General features: G+C 42.2%; 1 protein-coding gene across 5 annotated transcripts in view; it reads left to right on the forward strand.

Moving 5' to 3' along the window:
- The window catches only part of DOCK11 (dedicator of cytokinesis 11), a 180,606-nt gene that overhangs the window by 37,673 nt on the left and 123,503 nt on the right, over positions 1-19,430 (forward strand). For all 5 annotated transcript variants that reach the window (XM_070604660.1, XM_070604663.1, XM_070604664.1 and 2 more), the window contains exons 2-6: positions 7,869-7,985; positions 8,069-8,158; positions 8,573-8,655; positions 9,667-9,736; positions 10,349-10,444. In XM_070604660.1, the coding sequence (XP_070460761.1) occupies positions 7,869-7,985; positions 8,069-8,158; positions 8,573-8,655; positions 9,667-9,736; positions 10,349-10,444 (456 nt within the window). The remainder of the gene's footprint in view (positions 1-7,868; positions 7,986-8,068; positions 8,159-8,572; positions 8,656-9,666; positions 9,737-10,348; positions 10,445-19,430) is intronic.

The raw sequence follows: 19,430 nt of genomic DNA on the forward strand, positions 1-19,430 counted from the left end.
CTTTTTTTTGTTTTTTTTTCTTCTCCTCAAAGCCCCCCAGTACATAGTTGTATATTCTAGTTGTGGGTCCTTCTAGTTCTGCTACGTGGGACGCCGCCTCAGCGTGGCTTGACGAGTGGGGCCATGTCCGTGCCCAGGATCAGAACCAGTGAAACCCTGGGCCGCCGAAGCAGAGCGTGAAAACTTAACTACTTGGCCACGGGGCCGGCCCCTACAGCACAACTTTTACTGCTCCTCATGCTCATGCACCACTCTCGACAGTTACCTAGTCTCTGATCTTACAGAATTTATCAACAGACGAAAAAGAAAGATAAGATGAAATGATCAGAGGCCGCATATACCCATACAGGGAAATTCTTCTGTTGGCTATAAGTGGGAATAGATGGGCTCACACACTTTAGCGCAGAAACACTTGTGCAGTTGCTCTGTTGAAGAAGATGGGGCTGTCAGAGGGTATGACAGATGCGCTGAAGCCACGTGGGGCTTTAAGTTACAACAGCTTCTGTGATCAACTGGAAGGGCTGGGGTTTGTCCCCCTCCCTCACTAGCCTGTGAGCTTGTCAAGGGCAGGGGCTGGTTCTTTCTCATCTCTGCCTTGCCTGGGGCTAGCACAGGGCATGGACCTTAGACTTGCTAATGTGCCATACACGAAACTCGCTTTCTTTTCTGCATTGCCGGAAATTGTGTGCCCCCAGTGACCGTTTGGAGTGCAAAGTGTTATTTTAAGATATTCTCTGTGGAGAAAGCACTCCAAACTCTGGGACAATGTCTGACACAGAAGGGGAGCTGAAGGCCCGGGGGTTCTGGAGAAATTCCCGAGGGAGGGAGAGGGAGGAATGATGGGAAGGAGAGGCTCTGCAGGAGCCCCCACTTTTTGAGTGTTACTTCTTTGCTAAGATTGTTATTTTCAATAAAAATATGTTCAGATGCCATTGAAACTGTAGTCTGATCGCAATACTGCAAAAACCAGCTCAGCTAACTTTTGGGCTAAATTATTCTCTTTTTTAGACCAGTTGTTGCTGTGCTCCTTGCACCAAAACTTAATTTGGAGAGTGAGCTGGTAGTGGTGGTGGTGCAGGGAGGGTTTTGGATTGGGCCTGGGCCCCAATGCTGAGCTCTCTGCCTGCTTCTGCGCTCCCTCCCAGTGCGCTATAGGAGGGATTCTGTGAAGCCAGGGTTCGCTTTAGATTTGCAGAAGAGACATTCTTAGAATTCTTAAGGAGAACTGGTTTCTAAAGTAAAAGATTTACCAGTAAACTAATGACCCTTGGTATAATATCTAAGCAGAAGTAACCCAGGCTGATTTTGCATTGTTGACGGAGAAATATTACGCAATTATTACTGCTTTTTAAATGAAATTGAAATGATATGGTTAGGTTTCTAATGATAGCGTAAATAGGCTTGCTAGTAATGTGTGCTTTTAAATACATCTGTGGTTGGATGATTGAATATATACACGCGTTATATATTTACATATTTATTTTAAGATTACAAGCTTGGTTTTATAGTTATACATATATAGTCAGGATGATGAAAGGTCGGTCATCCTGTACAGTGGATGTGCAGGAACCATCACAAGGGGCCGGCCCAGTGGCACAGCGGTTAAGTGCGCACGTTCCGCTTCAGCAGCCCAGGGTTCCCTGGTTCGGATCCTGGCTGCGGATGTGGCAGCGCTTGGCAAAAGCCATGCTGTGGTAGGCGTCCCACATATAATGTAGAGGAAGATGGGCATGATGTTAACTCAGGACCAGTCCTCCTCAGCAAAAAGAGGAGGATTGGCAGCAGTTAGCTCAGGGGCTAATCTTCCTCAAAAAGAAAAAAAAGGAACCATCACAAAATCGTAAAGTCTAAGTATTGGATGCTGTTAGTGACTCTCACTTGGGATCCATTGTTTCCTGTCTTTGGACCAAGAAGCAGACTGTGACCGAATCTGTACTGATGAGTTTCTTTTTTCAATCTCTGTCCTTTAACTCTATGTCAGAAATCAGAGGGGCCGGCCCCATGGAGTGGTTAAGTGTGCGTGCTCCGCTTCGGTGGCCCAGGGTTTCGCTGGTTCTGATCCTGGGTGCGGACGTGGCACCGCTCATCAAGCCACGCTGAGGTGGCGTCCCACATAGCACAACCAGAAGGACCCGCAACTAAAAATACACAGCTGTGTACCGGGGGGCTTTGGGGAGAAAAAGGAAAAATAAAATTAAAAAAAAAAATCAGAAAGTTCTCTCAATTTGTGGAATCATGCATTTCTGCACAGTTTTAGAGTTTACCCGTGGAAGTCCTTTTAGATTTGGTCCTTAGTGGCCTGAGTAAGCCTGGTAGAATGCACTGTGTCCCAAACTGTGGTACAAAGATTGACATTTTAAAATTTTGTTTTACTAAAGATTAGGAAAATACTGAGTTGTTTTCTTTTGTGGGGGTCATATAAAGCTTACTGTTTCGGCAAATGTATTTCAATGAAGAAGAGATTTGATTGGAAGAAAAATATGAAGTATATGACAGTGCAGATGATGTGACCCGAATCTTGAAGACCGTATGTGAATGAGTCAAGTTTGGGAAACCTTGGTGGGAAAATAGAAAGGATCAGGAGTTGGAAGACCTGGATTTGAATTCTGGTTCTGCTACTAGGTGTAGATGGCTGATCTTAAACCTCTGAGCCAGGTTCTCCATGTTTAAGGTTGATATGGTAGTACTTTCCTTGTCTACTGGAGAGGTTTTGGTAAGAAACGGGTAGAATGTCTATGACAGTGTTTTCTTAAGACTGCAAAGTGATCTTCAAGTGAAACAATGAAAAAATACTAATAATATTACTAGCAAGTTATTTCAAGAGAGCTCAGGAGTCAGTGAATGAGAACTTTCAAAGGCAAACCATTTTTTTTTCTAGAGGGTGAAAACAGAGAAGGTTCCAAATGTAGGCTCACGGTTTTCCTGTCACTACTTAGGAAGAGAAGACTAAAACATATGCTTGCTTCTCTCTAGAGTGTGTAAATGCTTTTGCCTTTTACTGAGCACCACTACATAGCCACCGAGAAGTACACGGTGCGACCTTGCTATTCCTCGAATGTTTATAAAGTGCCATTTATTATAACACAGTTTTCTTGAGTTATGAAAAAGGACCTTTTCAGGCCAATCAGTGCACAAACTGGCAGGAAGGAAAAATTAAAAACTTGAGAGAAAAACCCTTTTTGTGTGTGATAGAAGCCTTATTAAGGGTAACTCTTTAAGTCTAAAAATAAAATGATAAAACCAAATAGGAAGGTTAGACAAGGGATATGTTCTAGACTGCAGGGCAGGGCCACCATTAAACCACGATGGTTCTAAGAGTCAAAGGTTCTCCTTGTCTCTGATGCCAACAGAGTTATAATTGAATCCTAATGGAAGGGAAATGTGAGGTGTGGTTCTTTGGGGCTGGCTCCTACTGTAGCCTCTCTCTTCCACTTCCAGTTTGAATTGTGCTGTTACTGCCTGGGAGAGGGGTGGAGAAAAAAATGTGGGTTGGAGGCAGCTGAGGGGTTGGAGGAGAGGCTGAGTTTCTCCTCTTTTTCTTCTTAAAGAGAGGAAGCCGGGGGCCGGCCGGTGGCGCAGCGGTTAAGTTCGCACGTTCCGCTTCTTGGCGGCCCGGGGTTCGCCGGTTCGGATCCCAGGTGCAGACATGGCACCGCTTGGCACACCATGCTGCGGTAGGCGTCCCACATAGAAAGTAGAGGAAGATGGGCACGATGTTAGCTCAGGGCCAGGCTTCCTCAGCAAAAAGAGGAGGACTGGCAGTAGTTAGCTCAGGGCTAATCTTGCTCAAAAAAAAAAAAAAAAGAGAGAGGAAGCCTGATTCACAGGCCTACATCTTTTATTGGAGGAAGATTTATAGGACCAAGAATAGCCACCCTACCTTCTACTATTGTGCTACCCTTGACAAAAGAAGTAGGAGTGAAGACTCAGAATACTCAGTTTTGCATGAAAAGTGAAACCTTGTTTTCTATGACATGAATTTCTGGCCTTCAGAACACACGGGGAGCTGTAAGTTTCATTTTTAGAAGGCATACTCTGTACATTTAAACAAGTGATTCATTTTGACATATGCTTCTCCGTATTAATTTGACAACTACATTAGAAAGCTGAAGGGGGTTTTTTTCTTTTTCAAAGTTACTTGGGGTGGGTACTGGTGAAATTATTGTAGAGAGAGATTAACAGATGCTAATTCCACAGGTTAAACATTGAGATTTGAGGACTGTTTTCGCAATCTCTATTGGGAGGATAGTTGGCACCAAAAGCAAGACTTTGAAATTATTTTCGGTGTCTAAGGCTTGCCTTCTTCCCTGGGGCTTTATTCATCTAACTTCTCTGAGAAATTGACCCCAGACTCTGAGTGTTAGAGCTGGAAGCTGCAGTCACGGTTTTCTTTCACTTGGGGCCATGAAGACATGGTAGATATGGGACAAGGGGGTCACATTTTCCTATCAGAAAATCTCTTGGGTTCCCAAATAGAAATTTTTCTTCTATTTCAACTCATTTTGCACGAGTATTCACAGACATGATAGGGATGGTCTGCTTCATTTGATCTCCTGGGTCTACAAATCCAACTTTAAGACTTGAAATGAAGTTTGTCTTTGTTAGGATCTTTTTCCCCCCAGCTTTATTGAGGTATAATTGAAACATAAAAGTGTATCTATTTGGGGGCGTGGCTGAGTGGTTAGGTTCGCGCGCTCTGCTTCGGTGGCCCAGGGTTTCGCCGGTTCGGATCCTGGGCGCAGACGTGGTACTGCTCATCAGGCCATGCTGAGGCGGCATCCCACATGCCACAACTAGAAGGACCCACAACTTGAATACGCAACTATGTACTGGGAGGGCTTTGGGAGAAAAAGGAAAAATAAAATCTTTAAAAAAAAAGTGTATATATTTAAAGTGTAGAATGTGATGATTTAGTATATGTATACATTGTGAAACAATTACCACAATCAAGTTAATTAACACATCTATCACCTCACAGAGTTAACTTTTTTGGGGGGTGAGGGAGAATGCTTAAGATCTACTCTCCTAGCAAATTTCAAGCATACAATACAGTGTTATTAACTACAGTCACCATGCTGTACATTAGATCCCCAGAACTTACTCATCTTATAACTGAAAGTTTGTACCCTCCGACCAACATCTCCCTATTCTCCCCGTCCTCTTGCCCCTGGCAACTATTCTTTTCCTTTAGAATCCACGCATAGGTGATACCATACAGTATTTGTCTTTCTCTGTCTAGCTTACTTCATTAGCATAATGCCCTCTGGCTCCATCCATGTTGTTGCAAATGGCAGGATTTCCTTCTTTCTCATGGCTGGATAACATTCCTTTCCATATATGTATACCACATTTTCTTTATTCAGCTGTAAACGGACACTTAGGTTGTTTCCATGTGTTGGCTGTTGTGAATAAGCTGCAGTGAACATGCAGTGAACATTTGGATACTCACAAGTGGGATTGCTGGATCATATAGTAGTTCTAGTTTTAATTTCTTGAGGAACCTCCATACTGTTTTTGTTAGGATCTTTCAGACTTTTTGAACATTGATTCTCATTGGTTAGAGCCGTGTACTCTAATCTTTCTAAGTAATCGTGTAGAGGAAACTCTGAGATGCCCCTCAGATATGGAACTGTGCTCTAGCTGTGACCTATTGTGAACTGTGTATAAAAACCTTTCTCAGGGCTGGCCTGTGGCCGAGTGGTTAAGTTTGCGTGCTCTGCTTTGGCGGCCCAGGTTTTCTCTGGTTCGGATCCTGGGCGTGGACCTAGCACCACTCATGAGGCGATGCTGAGGTGGCGTCCCACATGCCACAACTATAAGGACCCACAACTAAAATATATAACTATGTACTGGGGGGCTTTGGAGAGAAGAGGGAAAAATAAAAAAAAAATGTCTATAAAAACTGTTCTCAAAAGATTGTGTGGATACAGTGCACTGGGGACTGCCTTAGATACTATGTACACAGATATAAATATGATCCTGTCGGAGAAGTGGGAGAATTCCCCCCACCGCTTTTCCTTAAGGTTCTCATGGCTGGTCAAATAATCAAAGAGGCAGGTTAGCAAGAGAAAATCAAACAAAATTTAATAGCATGTGTACATGGGAGAAACCCAGAGGAAACTGAGTAACCCAACCCTCTGGCTGAGTCCACCTGTTTAAGTATCCTCAGCTACAGACAAGGAGGACATAGTGATCTGGGACTTCAAAGGGGAGGAAGACAATCTACATAGAGATGGAATGCAAATGTTTGTTAAACAGGTTTTGCTGGGCCCAAAAAATGGGATTGTTGGTGGTTTGTTGGTGTCCTTTTATCACACCTGTTTTACATCATACTGTAGCTATCACCGATATGAGCTCCTTCCTGGAACAGGCCTTCTATGTTAGAGTCCTTTAGGCAGTTTGAGGGGGGCAAGGTCGGATGCTCTTCCTGAGTCTTTTGAGGCTTCGTTGTCTTCAGCTCGAAATAGTCTGCAGACCAGAGTGGCACCTCTTGGGGCGGCCTGCCCTCAACCCCATCAATCCCTATTCCAGTATGATACTGTTTCAATATATGTTAACTTCATCCATTATGATATTAAGTTTTAACAGCTCTTAAATTCAAGCTTTCTTTACAGTTTTTATTAGAAAATGTTTAAGAAAAATAATTTTATTGAAGTAAAACATATTCTTAGAAATCTCTAATATATACTCACCTTGGTTTCGAATAGTGTGTTGTTACATGGCTCTGGTTGCATCTGGATATCTCAAAGTTCATTCAACAATTAATGATTGGGCATCTGCCATGTGCCAGGTACCATTCTAGGTGCTGGGGTTCTAGCAGTAAACAAATAAAGGAAAATCCTTGCCCTTAAGTAGGCAGAGGGGTCACATCGATGGTGTATCAGATCATGGTGAGTTCAGTACAGGAAAAGATGACAGGAAGATAGGTGAGGGGTTCCTATTCCAAGTTCAGTACCTTGCACATTGGTATCTTCGTGTATTTCTGAGGGGAGGAGAGTCTGCATGAGGTGGAAAGCACAGAGCCTTTGTAATCACAGACCCAGGCTGGAATTCGAGCTCGGAAGGTGGGCAAGTAACTTAACCTGAATTGAGTCCAGGATTTCTTGATCTGTAAAATGGGGACAAAGATTAAGCCTATTTTATCAGGTTCTTGTGAGTATTACATGAGAAAATGTAGACAAAGCACTTGGCCTGGTACCTGGCGTATAGAAAGGGCTCAGTAAATGCTAACTATTATTACTCTTATCATATCCTGGATTTCTCAGAGTCACTGACCCTGCTCCTTGTAACCTTAGCCTCTGGCTGGGGCCCTATTATCAGTGGTCAGGTCGCCTGGAAGTCCGACAGGGATCCACTGACTTTGCCACCTGGAACCTCACCTTTTCATGCCCTGTCCGCTGGATCAAGCATCTCCAGTACTCGCGCTTGCCCCAGCTATGCCAGAAATTGATACATCCTTTGGAGAGCGTGCCTGGGAACAGAGTAGGCATGTGAATGTTGATACTTTCTCTCCTTCAGTCACCTAGTGAATAGCGCATATTTGGTAAATATCAACTGACAGGCTTCCAAATATACCACTTTTTGTTTTCTCTTAAATTCAAATTTTTGGAAGGCATCTGGATAGGCAGAGTACAGTGCTGTCTCTCCAGAACTCTTGTTTGTAGCGGAGAGGTCTGTGTGTGTACGTATGTGTTTGATGTGTGTGTCTAGTTATAGAGAATGTTTCTCTTGTCAAAGTGTCTCCTTTTAAGTGGTTATCATCATCAATAATCCCCTTCTTTTGTGAAATAATGTATCTGTAGCACATAGAGAAGAGCTTATCTCTTGTGAGTTTGACCACATTAACATTCTTTTTGTCTCTTATTAAGGAAAAGACCAAAGTTGTTGAGCCCTTGGACTATGAGAATGTTATCACTCAAAGAAAAACCCAGATTTACAGTGACCCCCTCAGAGACCTGCTTATGTTTCCAATGGAAGATATATCTGTGAGTTCACAAGCTCTTCTTTAAAGAAAAAGCCTGCATTTTCCAAGCCAGTTCTTATAGCAAGAATGTTCTTTGTCTTCTAGATCTCAGTAATAAGTCGTCAGCGCAGAACGGTGCAGTCCACTGTACCCGAAGATGGTGAGAAAAGGGCCCAGAGTTTGTTTGTCAAAGAGGTGAGAGGCTCAAAGCCCACAGAAGAACATTCATCATATATTTAAAATATTCTTCCTTTAGTGTAAATGGAAAATAAATTATAACTTAACTGAGCTACATAACAAGTCTATATGATGCGATATAGAGGATACAGCTTAAATACTTTTTCACAAGTAGTGTGTGTTCTGAGTCTTTTTTTTGTATTTGAATACTCTTTGAACTTGGACTCAGGGTGTTCAAGAGAGCATACAAATTGGGATTTATTACCACCGGTTGGTTTAGGAAGACATAGTGAATCCCCAAAGGAAGATTCTAGTACCAGCAATCCCCAAGTGATTTTTTAAAAGTCGGTCGGCTTATTACCAGACTTTTAAAAAGTGGATGTATACGTACTTTTCCTGCCTTTCAAATGAAAGATTCCCATTTTCTTTCAGTGTATCAAAACCTACAGCACAGACTGGCATGTGGTCAACTACAAGTACGAAGACTTCTCTGGGGACTTCCGCATGTTGCCGTGGTGAGTTTGGAATTCAAGGGAACCTTCAGGAGGAGAGGTATTAAACGTTTTACCTTTTTAAAACCACTTGTGAAACTTTTTATTTATGATTTATAATAAAGCAAAGCCTCACACAACCAGCATGTTTGGTAAGTGTATCTTGGGTAATTGAATATGTTTTGACTTTGCTCATTGAAATTTTTTCCAAAATGTTTGAGTTTACTTTTTGGCTTTGGATCATCCATATTGACCATGAAATCATCTTTATTTGATTCTGGATAATGTAGTGAGCATTTTCCAGTGGTGTCAGTGAAAAAGCTAGAAGGTATTTGGTTCAGTTTGATGACCCCAGACATCCCTTGACCAAAGTGCATCTCTTTCAGTTGAGTTGAACGACTGTTGTGGGCACACTGACCCAGGAGCCAGACTGTCGGGGTTCAAATCTTGTTTCTGCCACTTACTAGCTGGATGACCTTGGGCCTGTCACTCAGTCTGTTTGAGCCCTCACTTTTCTCATCCATGATACTGCTAACCTCGCAGCATATTATACAGGAAATGTTTTGGAGAAAGAAGACTTTGTGTGGCCTTTTATAGTTTTCAAAGCACTTTCCCAGAGGAGAAAACCAAATCCTAAAGATAACCTTTAAAACCGAGTCCTAAGATGACCAGTCCAAGGGCATACAGCAAACAGATGGAAAAGCCAGAATTAGACTATGTTGTTTTTTGACCTAGGGAAAGATAAGGTTCTGTCACCACTAACAGCTCTGGCCCACATTCTTTGGCAATTTCTGCCCTCCCTACGTATTTGGACTTAGTTATGTCTTTGTTGCTGGCTGCACATGTGGGAGTCCTTATGTAAAAGGTAATGTAAGTTTAGTTAGAGGGGAGAAGCTGAGTTTGGAAAGGAGAAAAGAATTACTCCTTCTTATGTCTTGGTGTTTTCTTGGTTGTGAGAGAAAGAAGTCTACTCATCTTGCTTTCGATTTTTGTCTCTTCTGTTCAGTTTCTAAGACAATTCTCTTGCATTTTCAGCAAATCTCTGAGACCCGAAAAGATTCCCAATCATGTATTTGAGATTGATGAGGACTGCGAGAAAGATGAGGTAAGGATGGAGGCAACTGCACTGGTTTCTTCAAGGTCACTTCTGCTGAGAGAGATTTCCTTGAGAAAAGATGAGGGAAAAAATTGTTTTTGAATGATCTGTGGCCAGCTTTCAAACTACTGAGTGTTTAAAAAATTTTGTTTTAAATTGTTGCATTTCCAAATGGAGTTTAAGAAAAAGCAAGTGAAATGGGCGGTGATTTGTATATAAACATGTTTTCCCACCTGGGAGACATGTTGGTGGAGTGGCCTTTCCCTCACTGGGCATGTGGTGTAGTGATTCATCTAGACTATCCTGCCTGATACATCCCTCTTGGGACAGATGGCCCGGATGTCTGTGACATTTTGAAGTGCAGTTTGACTGTTTATATAATGCAGAAGACTTTCCCAGAAGACAGCGCATATGATTCAGTAAATATTGAGTGCCTAGGGTGTGCAGAGCACAGAGCCTTTCATTCTGTAGTTAACAATTTCAAGTTTAATCAGGCATCTTCATGGTGCGGGGGAGCTTTATGCTTTAATTAGAAAATGGGGCAGGGTCTAGTTTGTGCCTCTCAAATGTTTGATTAGATGACTGGCTGCTGTTTCACTGATGATTTCCACTCTGTTTCAGGATTCTTCGTCTTTATGCTCTCAGAAGGGTGGTGTGATAAAACAAGGCTGGTTGCATAAAGCAAATGTAAATAGCACCATCTCAGTTACCATGAAGGTAAGAAGTAGTTATTATATTATTTCATCTTTTAAGGATATTGTCCTGAGTAGCCTGTCTGGAAACAATATTTCTTTTAAAAAGATTTTAATCTGAGCGCTAGCAAAAAAAATCTCTAATGAGTGGATTCTCACAGATGTATGGAATTTTCAAAATCTGAAAGCTCAGGATAAATTTAGAAGTGCAACTTTTAAAAGAAATGTAATTATTAGCTTCTGAGTGAGGAAGTTTAAAAAGGTGGCTGTCAATTGAGTGAAGAAAGTAGCTTTGAAGCAAAAGGGCGTCAAGTGTTCCTATGTGGAAATGAATGTGATGGGTAGAAGGATAGGGTAATCCATTTATTTAGCAAATATTAATTAGGTGCTTATTACACGTTGGTCACTGTGGCAAAATATACGGATGCCTAAGATGGGGTCCCTGGCCTCCAAGAGCCTCCAGTCTAGATAAGAACCATACTGAATTAACTACTATACAAAGTGGTACCTTAGTGCCGTCAGAACTAGAGAGTTTTGTAGTTTGGCCAGAATAGTGAGTTTGTGTATGGGGTTGGTGTGAGATAAAGGTAGAAACAGAGAGGGATAAAATTGTGCAGGGCCTTGAATGCCTCGGGCATGAGGTTGGCTTTTATTCGGGAGGCTGTGAAGAGTGATTAAAATCTGAGGGTAAAACCAACCGGCTACTTGAAGACTCTGAGCAGAAAAACAAATTATTCTCTGATACCAAATATAACTGTTCTTTCAGATATTCACTATCAGATCATGTGGCTTGCTGAGGATGATTCACACTTGCATTAAGTATTAAAGGTCATTCTATCTTTCACACAGCCTGCAAGCAGAAACCATGGGTGTCTACCAAGGGGAGACTCACAGTTTATCTTCATTTAATATTTGCCTGCTGCTTTCCATTTAGTGGTCATGTCCTGTTCTCACTTTCATTTTCAAGCCCTAAAAAGAACGAATCCAAGCTGTAGGATGTTTCCTCTACGCCTCCTGTACCTAAGCATGGGCCTCGGCATGTGGTGATGCTAAGAGAATCCATTTATTGAGGACTTAATATGTGCCAGGCACCATATATGTTCTGTCTCCTTTAATCCTCATGGCAGCCCTATGGTCTGGATACTATTATTATTCTTAGTTTACAGATGTGGCAAGTGAGACACCAAGAAATTCAGTGATTCACCCAGGGTCACACAGCTCCAAGTTTTCAGAGGTGGGATTTGAACCGAGGTGGGATTTGAACTCAGGCTGATGCCTGAGCCTATGCTCTTAGCCAGCACACTGTCAGTGCTCTCCACCTGAGTGAGACTCAAGGCTTTATTTAATTTTTTTTTCTTTTTCTCCCCAAGTCCCCACAGTACATAGTTGTATATTTTAGTTGTGGGTCCTTCTAGTTGTGGCACGTGGGACGCTGCCTCAATATGGCTTGATGAGTGGTGCCATGTCTGCGCCCAGGATCTGAACCAGCGAAACCTGGGGCCGCCAAAGCGTAGTGCGCGAACTTAACCACGGGGCCAGCCCTGCAAGGCTTTATTGTAATATATCTCCTGTCAGAGTTATCAGGTTCAGAAATGCACGTGAGAAGGTTATAATTCTGTGCATGTTGTCAGAAAATGGTTCTATGGTTTTTGACTCCTTTCACTAGTGAGTTCCTCTAATGCCTTTAAATTATAATTTGCTTTACATATAACTTTTTTTAGGAGCCCATATGTTATAAATCAAAATATGGTTGCCTGTAAAAAGTGCATGCTTTAAATTTTCTTTCATAGTTCATGAGCTACAGATTGGTTGATGTGGTCGACAGAATAATGGCCCCCACAAAGATGTCAATGTCCTAACCCCTGGGCCCTGTAAATGTTCCCTTACATGGCTCTAAGGAGAGTTAAAATTGCTAATCAACAGATAGGGAGAGTAGCCTGAATTATCCAGGTGGGTCCAATGTAATCACAAGGGTCCTTACGAGTGGAAGAGAGAGGCTGAAGAGGACAGCTAGAGAAAGAGATGTGAGGACAGAAGGAGGGTCAGAAAGCCGTGCTATGTTGCTGACTTTGAAGATGGAGGAAGGAGCCACAGGCCAAGAAATGTGGGCAGCCTCTGGACGCTGGAAAAGGCAAGGAAATGGATTCTCCGCTAGAGATTCCAGAAAGGAACGCAGCCCTGCTACAACTTTGATTTTAGCCCAGCGAGACCCATGTCAGACGTTTCACCTACAGAACTGTGAGAGAATACATTTGTGTTGTTGAAGCACTAAGTTTGTGGTGATTTGTTACAATGGCAGTAAAAAACGAACTCAACCAAATTAGTTAGTCAAAGATTGATTGTTTAGCTATATATTTTCTATCCCTGAGCTTGCAAACTCCACCACTTACAGGGGCCAGGCAGGAACCATAAATTCATGGAGTGGGTGGTGGGTCTGAGGCAACCTGGTGACCACATGGCCTGGCTGAAGGGGACAGCTGCTGCTTGTCTCCAGCTAATTGTTGCTCTGCTGCTGCTGAGCTAGGCTCTTTGCTTTTTTTTTTTTTTTTTCTCTTTTTATCCACAGCTGTTCACGTTTTGGCCACTTTCTCTTTTTTTTAGCAAGATACAATTCACATACCATAAAAACACTTATTTCTTTTTAAAACCTCTTGAACATTAGGCAAAGGAAGGAAAAGAAAGACTAAACCAAATTGGTCGTATGTGCTACTCAGCTCTTTAAAAAAATGAATAGGGAATAATTTGAAATATAAAGGCCATAATGAGATGTGGGAATTGTCCGGGGTTGTGGGTCTCATTTATCCCAGCTATTCTCAATTATGGATTATGGCTCTCTCCATTTTGGCTTTCTGGGAGCTGAATAGATATCCTGTATTCTTCTGGTTTCACCTCCTAAGCCATAGCAGTGGTATTGTATTTCAGGGTTTATCACAGCTAGAATGGGCATGAGAGGAAGCTTCAGCCAGATTCAGTTAAAAGTGTCTGAGGGATTGTGCCAAGATTTTTTTCGTCTAAGAATTGTGTTTTAACTATTATGTAGTTCAGCACCGTTAAAACTTGCAGTGTTTACTGTGCTCTCTATAAGTCATGTGTCGCTTAATGACAGGGATACATTCTGATATATGCGTTGTTAGGTGGTTTCGTCCTTGTGCAAACATCCTCGAGTGTACTTACACAAACCTAGATGTTATAGCCTGCTACACACCTAGGCTAGATCGTACGCATCTTATGGGACCACCGTTGCATATGCAGTTTATCATTGACTGAAACGTCGTTATGCACTACATGCCTGTATATAAATAGAGGGCATGTGAATGTATGGAGCAGTCAGGCGGACGGTTGGGCATGGGGAGTCATTTTGTTTGAACTCACGCTTGTCCCCTTGGGCGCCCTGTTACAGGGCGGAGGATCATACACGTTCTTCCTGCTTCAGGCCTGGATTGGCTCATCTAGATAGAGGAGAGAGGCTAAACCTAAAGGCGGGTGAGCAGCTGGCCCAAATCCTGCAGAGTTGGGAGAGGCAGAGACAGAAGAACTGAGGCAATGGGCGGACAGAATTTATGAGACATTCTGACAGGAAAATTTCTGTATATTTGTTTATACTTTGTTCGTCTTTGAAGTGAAGAATATTAATGAGTCTCGTAAGCAAAAGGGAAGATGATTGGGGCATGCTATTATCTGATTCATTTTCCCAATACTGGTGGCAGTTTTACCCTTGGTGCATCTGGAGTCCCCTGCTAGGATTTTGGTGGCTTTAGCAGTGAGCACCACAGGACCAGAGCTCGCAGAGTTGAAAGCAAAGAACCAGTTTACTATTGGAAAATTCAAGCTCTGATAGCCCCTGCAAACTCACAGCAGACTAACCAGGAAGCCAGCGCAGAAGGATCTGAGTATTAATCCTGACTCACTGGCAAATAACAGCCTGCATGAGCCATGCGTCTTCCCTCCTCTTTTATCTGTGCCTCCTTGATGCGCTGTGGCTTGACATTGGCCTGCAGATCCCTCTGGGGTTGACAAAGACTAAAGCGGGGCAGCGTGGTGCCTTTTAGAGTGAGGTGTAAGTTTAAGAGTCTTTATTCGTTAAAAAAATCATGTCGAATCAGTCCTTTGAAAAGTTTGAAATGATGCACAACAACTGTAAACTATTTTTATGAACAAGTCTGAGTCCTTTTCCTGGACATTTTGACTGTCAGAAATAAGGGAATCAAATAGTGAGAAAGGGAGAAATAGAATCATGAGAGAAGGTGGAAAGAAAAAAATGAAGGCAAGAGGGTTAGAAAAGACTCAGCAAAGGCCAGTAGATAAAAGGAAATCAGAAGACTCCGACTTTATAAAGTCTTTTGAGAAAGCAATCACACAACCTATAATGGGATGTGAATAACGTGGCCAAAGTCATTGTCTCTGGGCTGCTTCAGTAAGTTACGCCTCCCCAGCCAGCTGCCAGACAGTTTTGGAAGAACATTCAAGTCGATGGTGATGGGCTCAGGGGAAAAGGGGCTGGTGAAGGAACTAAGCTGAGTTCTTCACATTGGAGGATTATAAGACCCCATATACATGGAATATAAGTTTGCATTTCTCCAGTATATACCTTTCTGCCAGCTCTGGTCAGTTGTTAAGATATAGTCTGCACCATTTTTTGTAATTGTCGTTATTTTCCCAGAAGTGCTTGCTGAGCATCCCTGTTATTGGCTGAGAAACTAGCCCTGAGGAAGCCAGGTTACTGGAGAGCTGCCAGTGCTGTGCATCTCTTCAAAAGTCCCAGTTCTTGGTGCCCGAGCACTTCTTTTCCCTCAGGAGGATGCTGGCATCACGCATCTCTTGCAAAAGCTTTGTTGGTTGTCTGGGCACAGTGACCACTTTGCTCAGAGCTTATAATTTGCTTTGTTCCTGGTGTTCATGTTAAAACAAGACAGGCCTTGTCATAGGTGATTAATTTCCTCAATTTGTACTTTCTAGTTAATGAGAACACACCCCGTTGCCACTCTTCAATTCCTGGAAACGTTTTGGAGAGAAGTTTAAGATATCATAGAGAATAAATGATCCCTTGGACAGAAACTCCAATCCTAACAGAAACCTATTCATTTACATTCTCTCTTTGTCAAGTAGCTGCTAGAGACATCTGCTTTTTTTGACTGATTCCATATCAGGGAAGGAATTTAACGTGGACTAGATAGCTATGATATTGGACATGACCTTCCCCTGGTATTTAGAACTATTTTTCCTAAGGGATGTAATGATATATGCAATAAGGAAGAATCTGATCTCAAGGGTGCTTTATCATTAGAAAAAAAAATCTGTTGCAGATTCTTGGCCAACCCCTGGGACACCCACCTTTATGCATCTTCTTGGGTCAATTTGGTCACATTCCTCTAGCTCCCTCCTCCCCACTCTGAGCAATTAAATGTTGAAGTGTCTTGGTATGTTATCGGGGTTGCAAGTTCAACTGCTTGATGAATGACTCACTTCTGGTTCCCTTTTTCTTTCTCTTTTTCACAAAAGAGAGCCATTTGTTATATATCCAGAGTCTAAAAGCCCTCACTTATTCTTTGACTGTTATAGGAGGGTTTTTTTCCCTTCTGCAGTGGGAGAACAACAAATCAAAAGGGGATTTTACCTAAGAAAGCACATACGGTATTAAAATAATTGCTAGGAGGCCAAAGTCACTGTGTTTATTGGAACAAAAGGAAGAGAAAATCTTTTCCTTTTGATCTGTTAGTGCATTGTATTCTCGAGTCTACCAGACTCTCACAGCTGACAAACTGATTATGCTCAGTTTATGGGTAAGGTTTCTCAATAATTTGTTTCTTATGTTTTGTTTTCCCTCATTCATTGGTGACTATTTAAAGCCATTTATTCGGGACTTCTTATGTGCCAGACACTATTAGGAATCAATGAATTCACCACCAAATATATATTGATTACCTTCTTAGTACAAGGTGTTAGCATTGCAGAGGGTAGAGAGAAGTGTAACAGGTGGAGCTTAAAACCTATTTGAGGGGGCTGGCCCTGTGGCCGAATGGTTAAGTTTGTGTGCTCTGCTTCGGCGGCCCAGGGTTTCACCGGTTCAAATCCTGAGAATGGACCTAGCACCACTCATCAGGCCATGCTGAGGCGACATCCCATGTACCACAACTAGAAGGATCCACAACTAAAATATATACAACTGTGTACTCGGGGCTTTGGGGAGAAGAAGGAAAAATAAAATCTTAAAAAAAAATCCTATTTGGGGAGATGAGACACACAATAAAAATAATATGTTTAAAGGTGATACCGAGACCAAGTGCTATGTGAGTCCAGATTGCTGTGATCTGGGGTCAGAGAAGGCTTCTCGAAGGGGGTGGAGCCTCACAGGAAGGGAATCAGAAAGGAGGTGAGTGTGGAAGGCAGTATGTACAGGGCAGGTGTGTTAAGTGAAGTTAGGTAGTCATGGGAGATGAAGTTGGTTTGGTCCTTTGGTATCTCGCTGTGCCTCAGTTTCTCCTCTGTAACATAGAGCTCTTAATAGTGATTACCACACAGGGTCGTTATGAGGATTAAACGATATAATATGAGGAAAGCACTTAGCCAGCGACTATAATGTAGTGAGCACTCCACAGATGCCAGCAATTGTCATTATTTCATATTAGTAGTAGGATTGTGGGAGCACCTGGAATGCTGGAACCGGCACGTGAACCTTACCACGTGGGTAATGGAAGGTCATTGAAGATTTGAGCAGGGCCATGCCATGCTGAAATACAGCTGATAAAATAATTTGTCTAATGAGAAGGGTGGCTTATAGACCGCTCCTACTAGACTTTGCTTCCAACTAAATAGTTAAATCTTTAGTGCCCAGATGTGGTGGAATTATTTAAGAAAAGCTATTTGATTTTTAACCAGTTTCCCAGAGGGTAGACTTACGTGATATATTAAAACTTGGTAGGACTGTAAAATGATATGGTGGAGAGAGATGAGTGATATATTAGGTTGCCAACCTACTGGTAGGGGTTCTTCAGCAGGATGAAGTTCCTAACATTCTGGTATAATTAACTACAAGTCAGTTTTCTAAGTCATGGGGTTTCTTCCCCATTGTTTCTTTCATCTTTGATTAGAACAGCTCTGAGACCCAGTTATGTCTCTTGCTCTCCTGCTTTCTCCGTTTCCTTGCTGCCTCTTCTTTCCTGTTCTGAGAGTCAAGTAAGTTTCTGCCACCCTATTTCTACATTGTTTCTGGCCCACCTACTTTGCCAAAGCCTTTAGAACATCCTTTCTCAGGGCTCCTGGTTCATGTAATTTAGCAGTAAATAATTACGTATAGGTAACACACACAGGTAGAAACTCTTGAGATTTGTTATATAAAAATGATAAAAGGCTCTCCTAATTTGAGGATACTAGGTGCTCAAGTTTTCCTGCCTTCCATCTTTGATTCAACTGAGTGACCAAAGGCCTTTGTTCCTGCTCCAGAAAGGGTCATGTGGTAAATGTTCAAAAGGTTGTCACCCAGACGGCTCAGGGCTTTCAGGATACTTGGCAGGACCTGATCCCAGAGAATTCTCTCTTTTGACTTCCTCTCTCTTTTCTTCTTCTGGGTGGTCTGAGTTGGCTGCTCATCAGGATCTGTGCTTCTCACTAAGTAAGGTGGGGAATGTTCAGCTGTGTTCACCATCTAGGAGAAATAATAAAGGTGAGGAAGAGGAGGAAGAATATGGGTGTTACAGAGAAACACCATTCTATCAGAGGAAGCCACTGGAGAATCTGCACTGGAGAATGAATTATTCATTCATTCTTCATTTATTTTACACAATTTTATTGAGTCTAGGTACTGTTAGAGATACTGGGGGTACAGCACTGTTAGAGGTACTGGGAGTATAGTGGTGGATGACACATGGACCTTAGCAGTCTAAAATAGACAGAAAATAGATAGATGAATAAGATATATTTGCATAGTGATCATTCTGTGAGAAAGATAAAATAGGGGGCTACGATGAGTGCAGGTGGTCACAGAAGCCCTCTCAGAGGAGGTAAGATTCAATCAAAGACCAAGGAAGTAAGAAAGCGAACTGTGGGTATGTGGATGTGTGGGGAAAGAGGTCCAGGCCAAGGGAACAGAAAGTGCAAAGGCCCGAAGGAGCTTGCTTGGGGTGTTTGATGATTAGCTGGGAAGCCAGTGTAGCTGGTGCAGTGTAATTAGAGATAAAATCCAAGAGGTAATTCGAGGCCAGATGATGTACATCATCCCAGGCTATGGTGAGGATTTGGGATCTTATTCTTACCTTGGTGGGATGCCATTGGACGGTTTGGGCAAGATTCTCTTTGTTCGTCCCTGTCATATGATTCTGACTCCAGTTCTACCGTTGACTTGTATGTGTGACTTGAGTGAGCTCTTGGTCTCTCAGTTTGCTGTTAGGTAAAATGTGAATAATGGTGCTTATCCCCACGCGATATTAAAAGAACTAGCTATTGGTTACAAAGGACTTGAGGCCTTCAGATGAAAAGTATGAAATAGAGTATTTACCACTCTTCTATATAGTAATTATATTAATAGCTGCCGTCTTATTGAAATGGAAAAAACAATGAAGACCTGTGCCCTAAATAGCAACATCTTGGAAATTTAAAAAATGTCAGGGAAGTCATGTTTCTGATTTTCCTTTTGGTTCCATGTGAGAGATTTAGGATACTCCTTTCTTCTTTGAAAGGTACCTTAAAAGCTTCCCAGAAGTTGAAACCCAGGATATATCACAGAATATTCGAATGAGAAAACATCGTTGGTGGGTCTTACAGATCTGTTGTTGGGGCAGTCTCATTTCTGTAGAAATGACTTTTTAAAAACATTTCTTACTGTACCAACTGTGAGCTTCTAGCCTGTAGGAAATCCCTTGGGGAGGGCGGCCTCCAGCCTAGGGATGCTGCTGTGTTATTTGTTCAATTTCAGTAAAATTATTTATAGATCCTGAAAACAATGATCTTATACATCATCTTGTCTGATCCTATCATTTTGCAAGTGAGGAAACAGAGAATCAGAGTCTTGAGGATAA

The sequence above is a fragment of the Equus przewalskii genome, chromosome X (genome assembly GCF_037783145.1).
Source record: "Equus przewalskii isolate Varuska chromosome X, EquPr2, whole genome shotgun sequence".
Classification (NCBI taxonomy): Eukaryota; Metazoa; Chordata; class Mammalia; order Perissodactyla; family Equidae; genus Equus; species Equus przewalskii.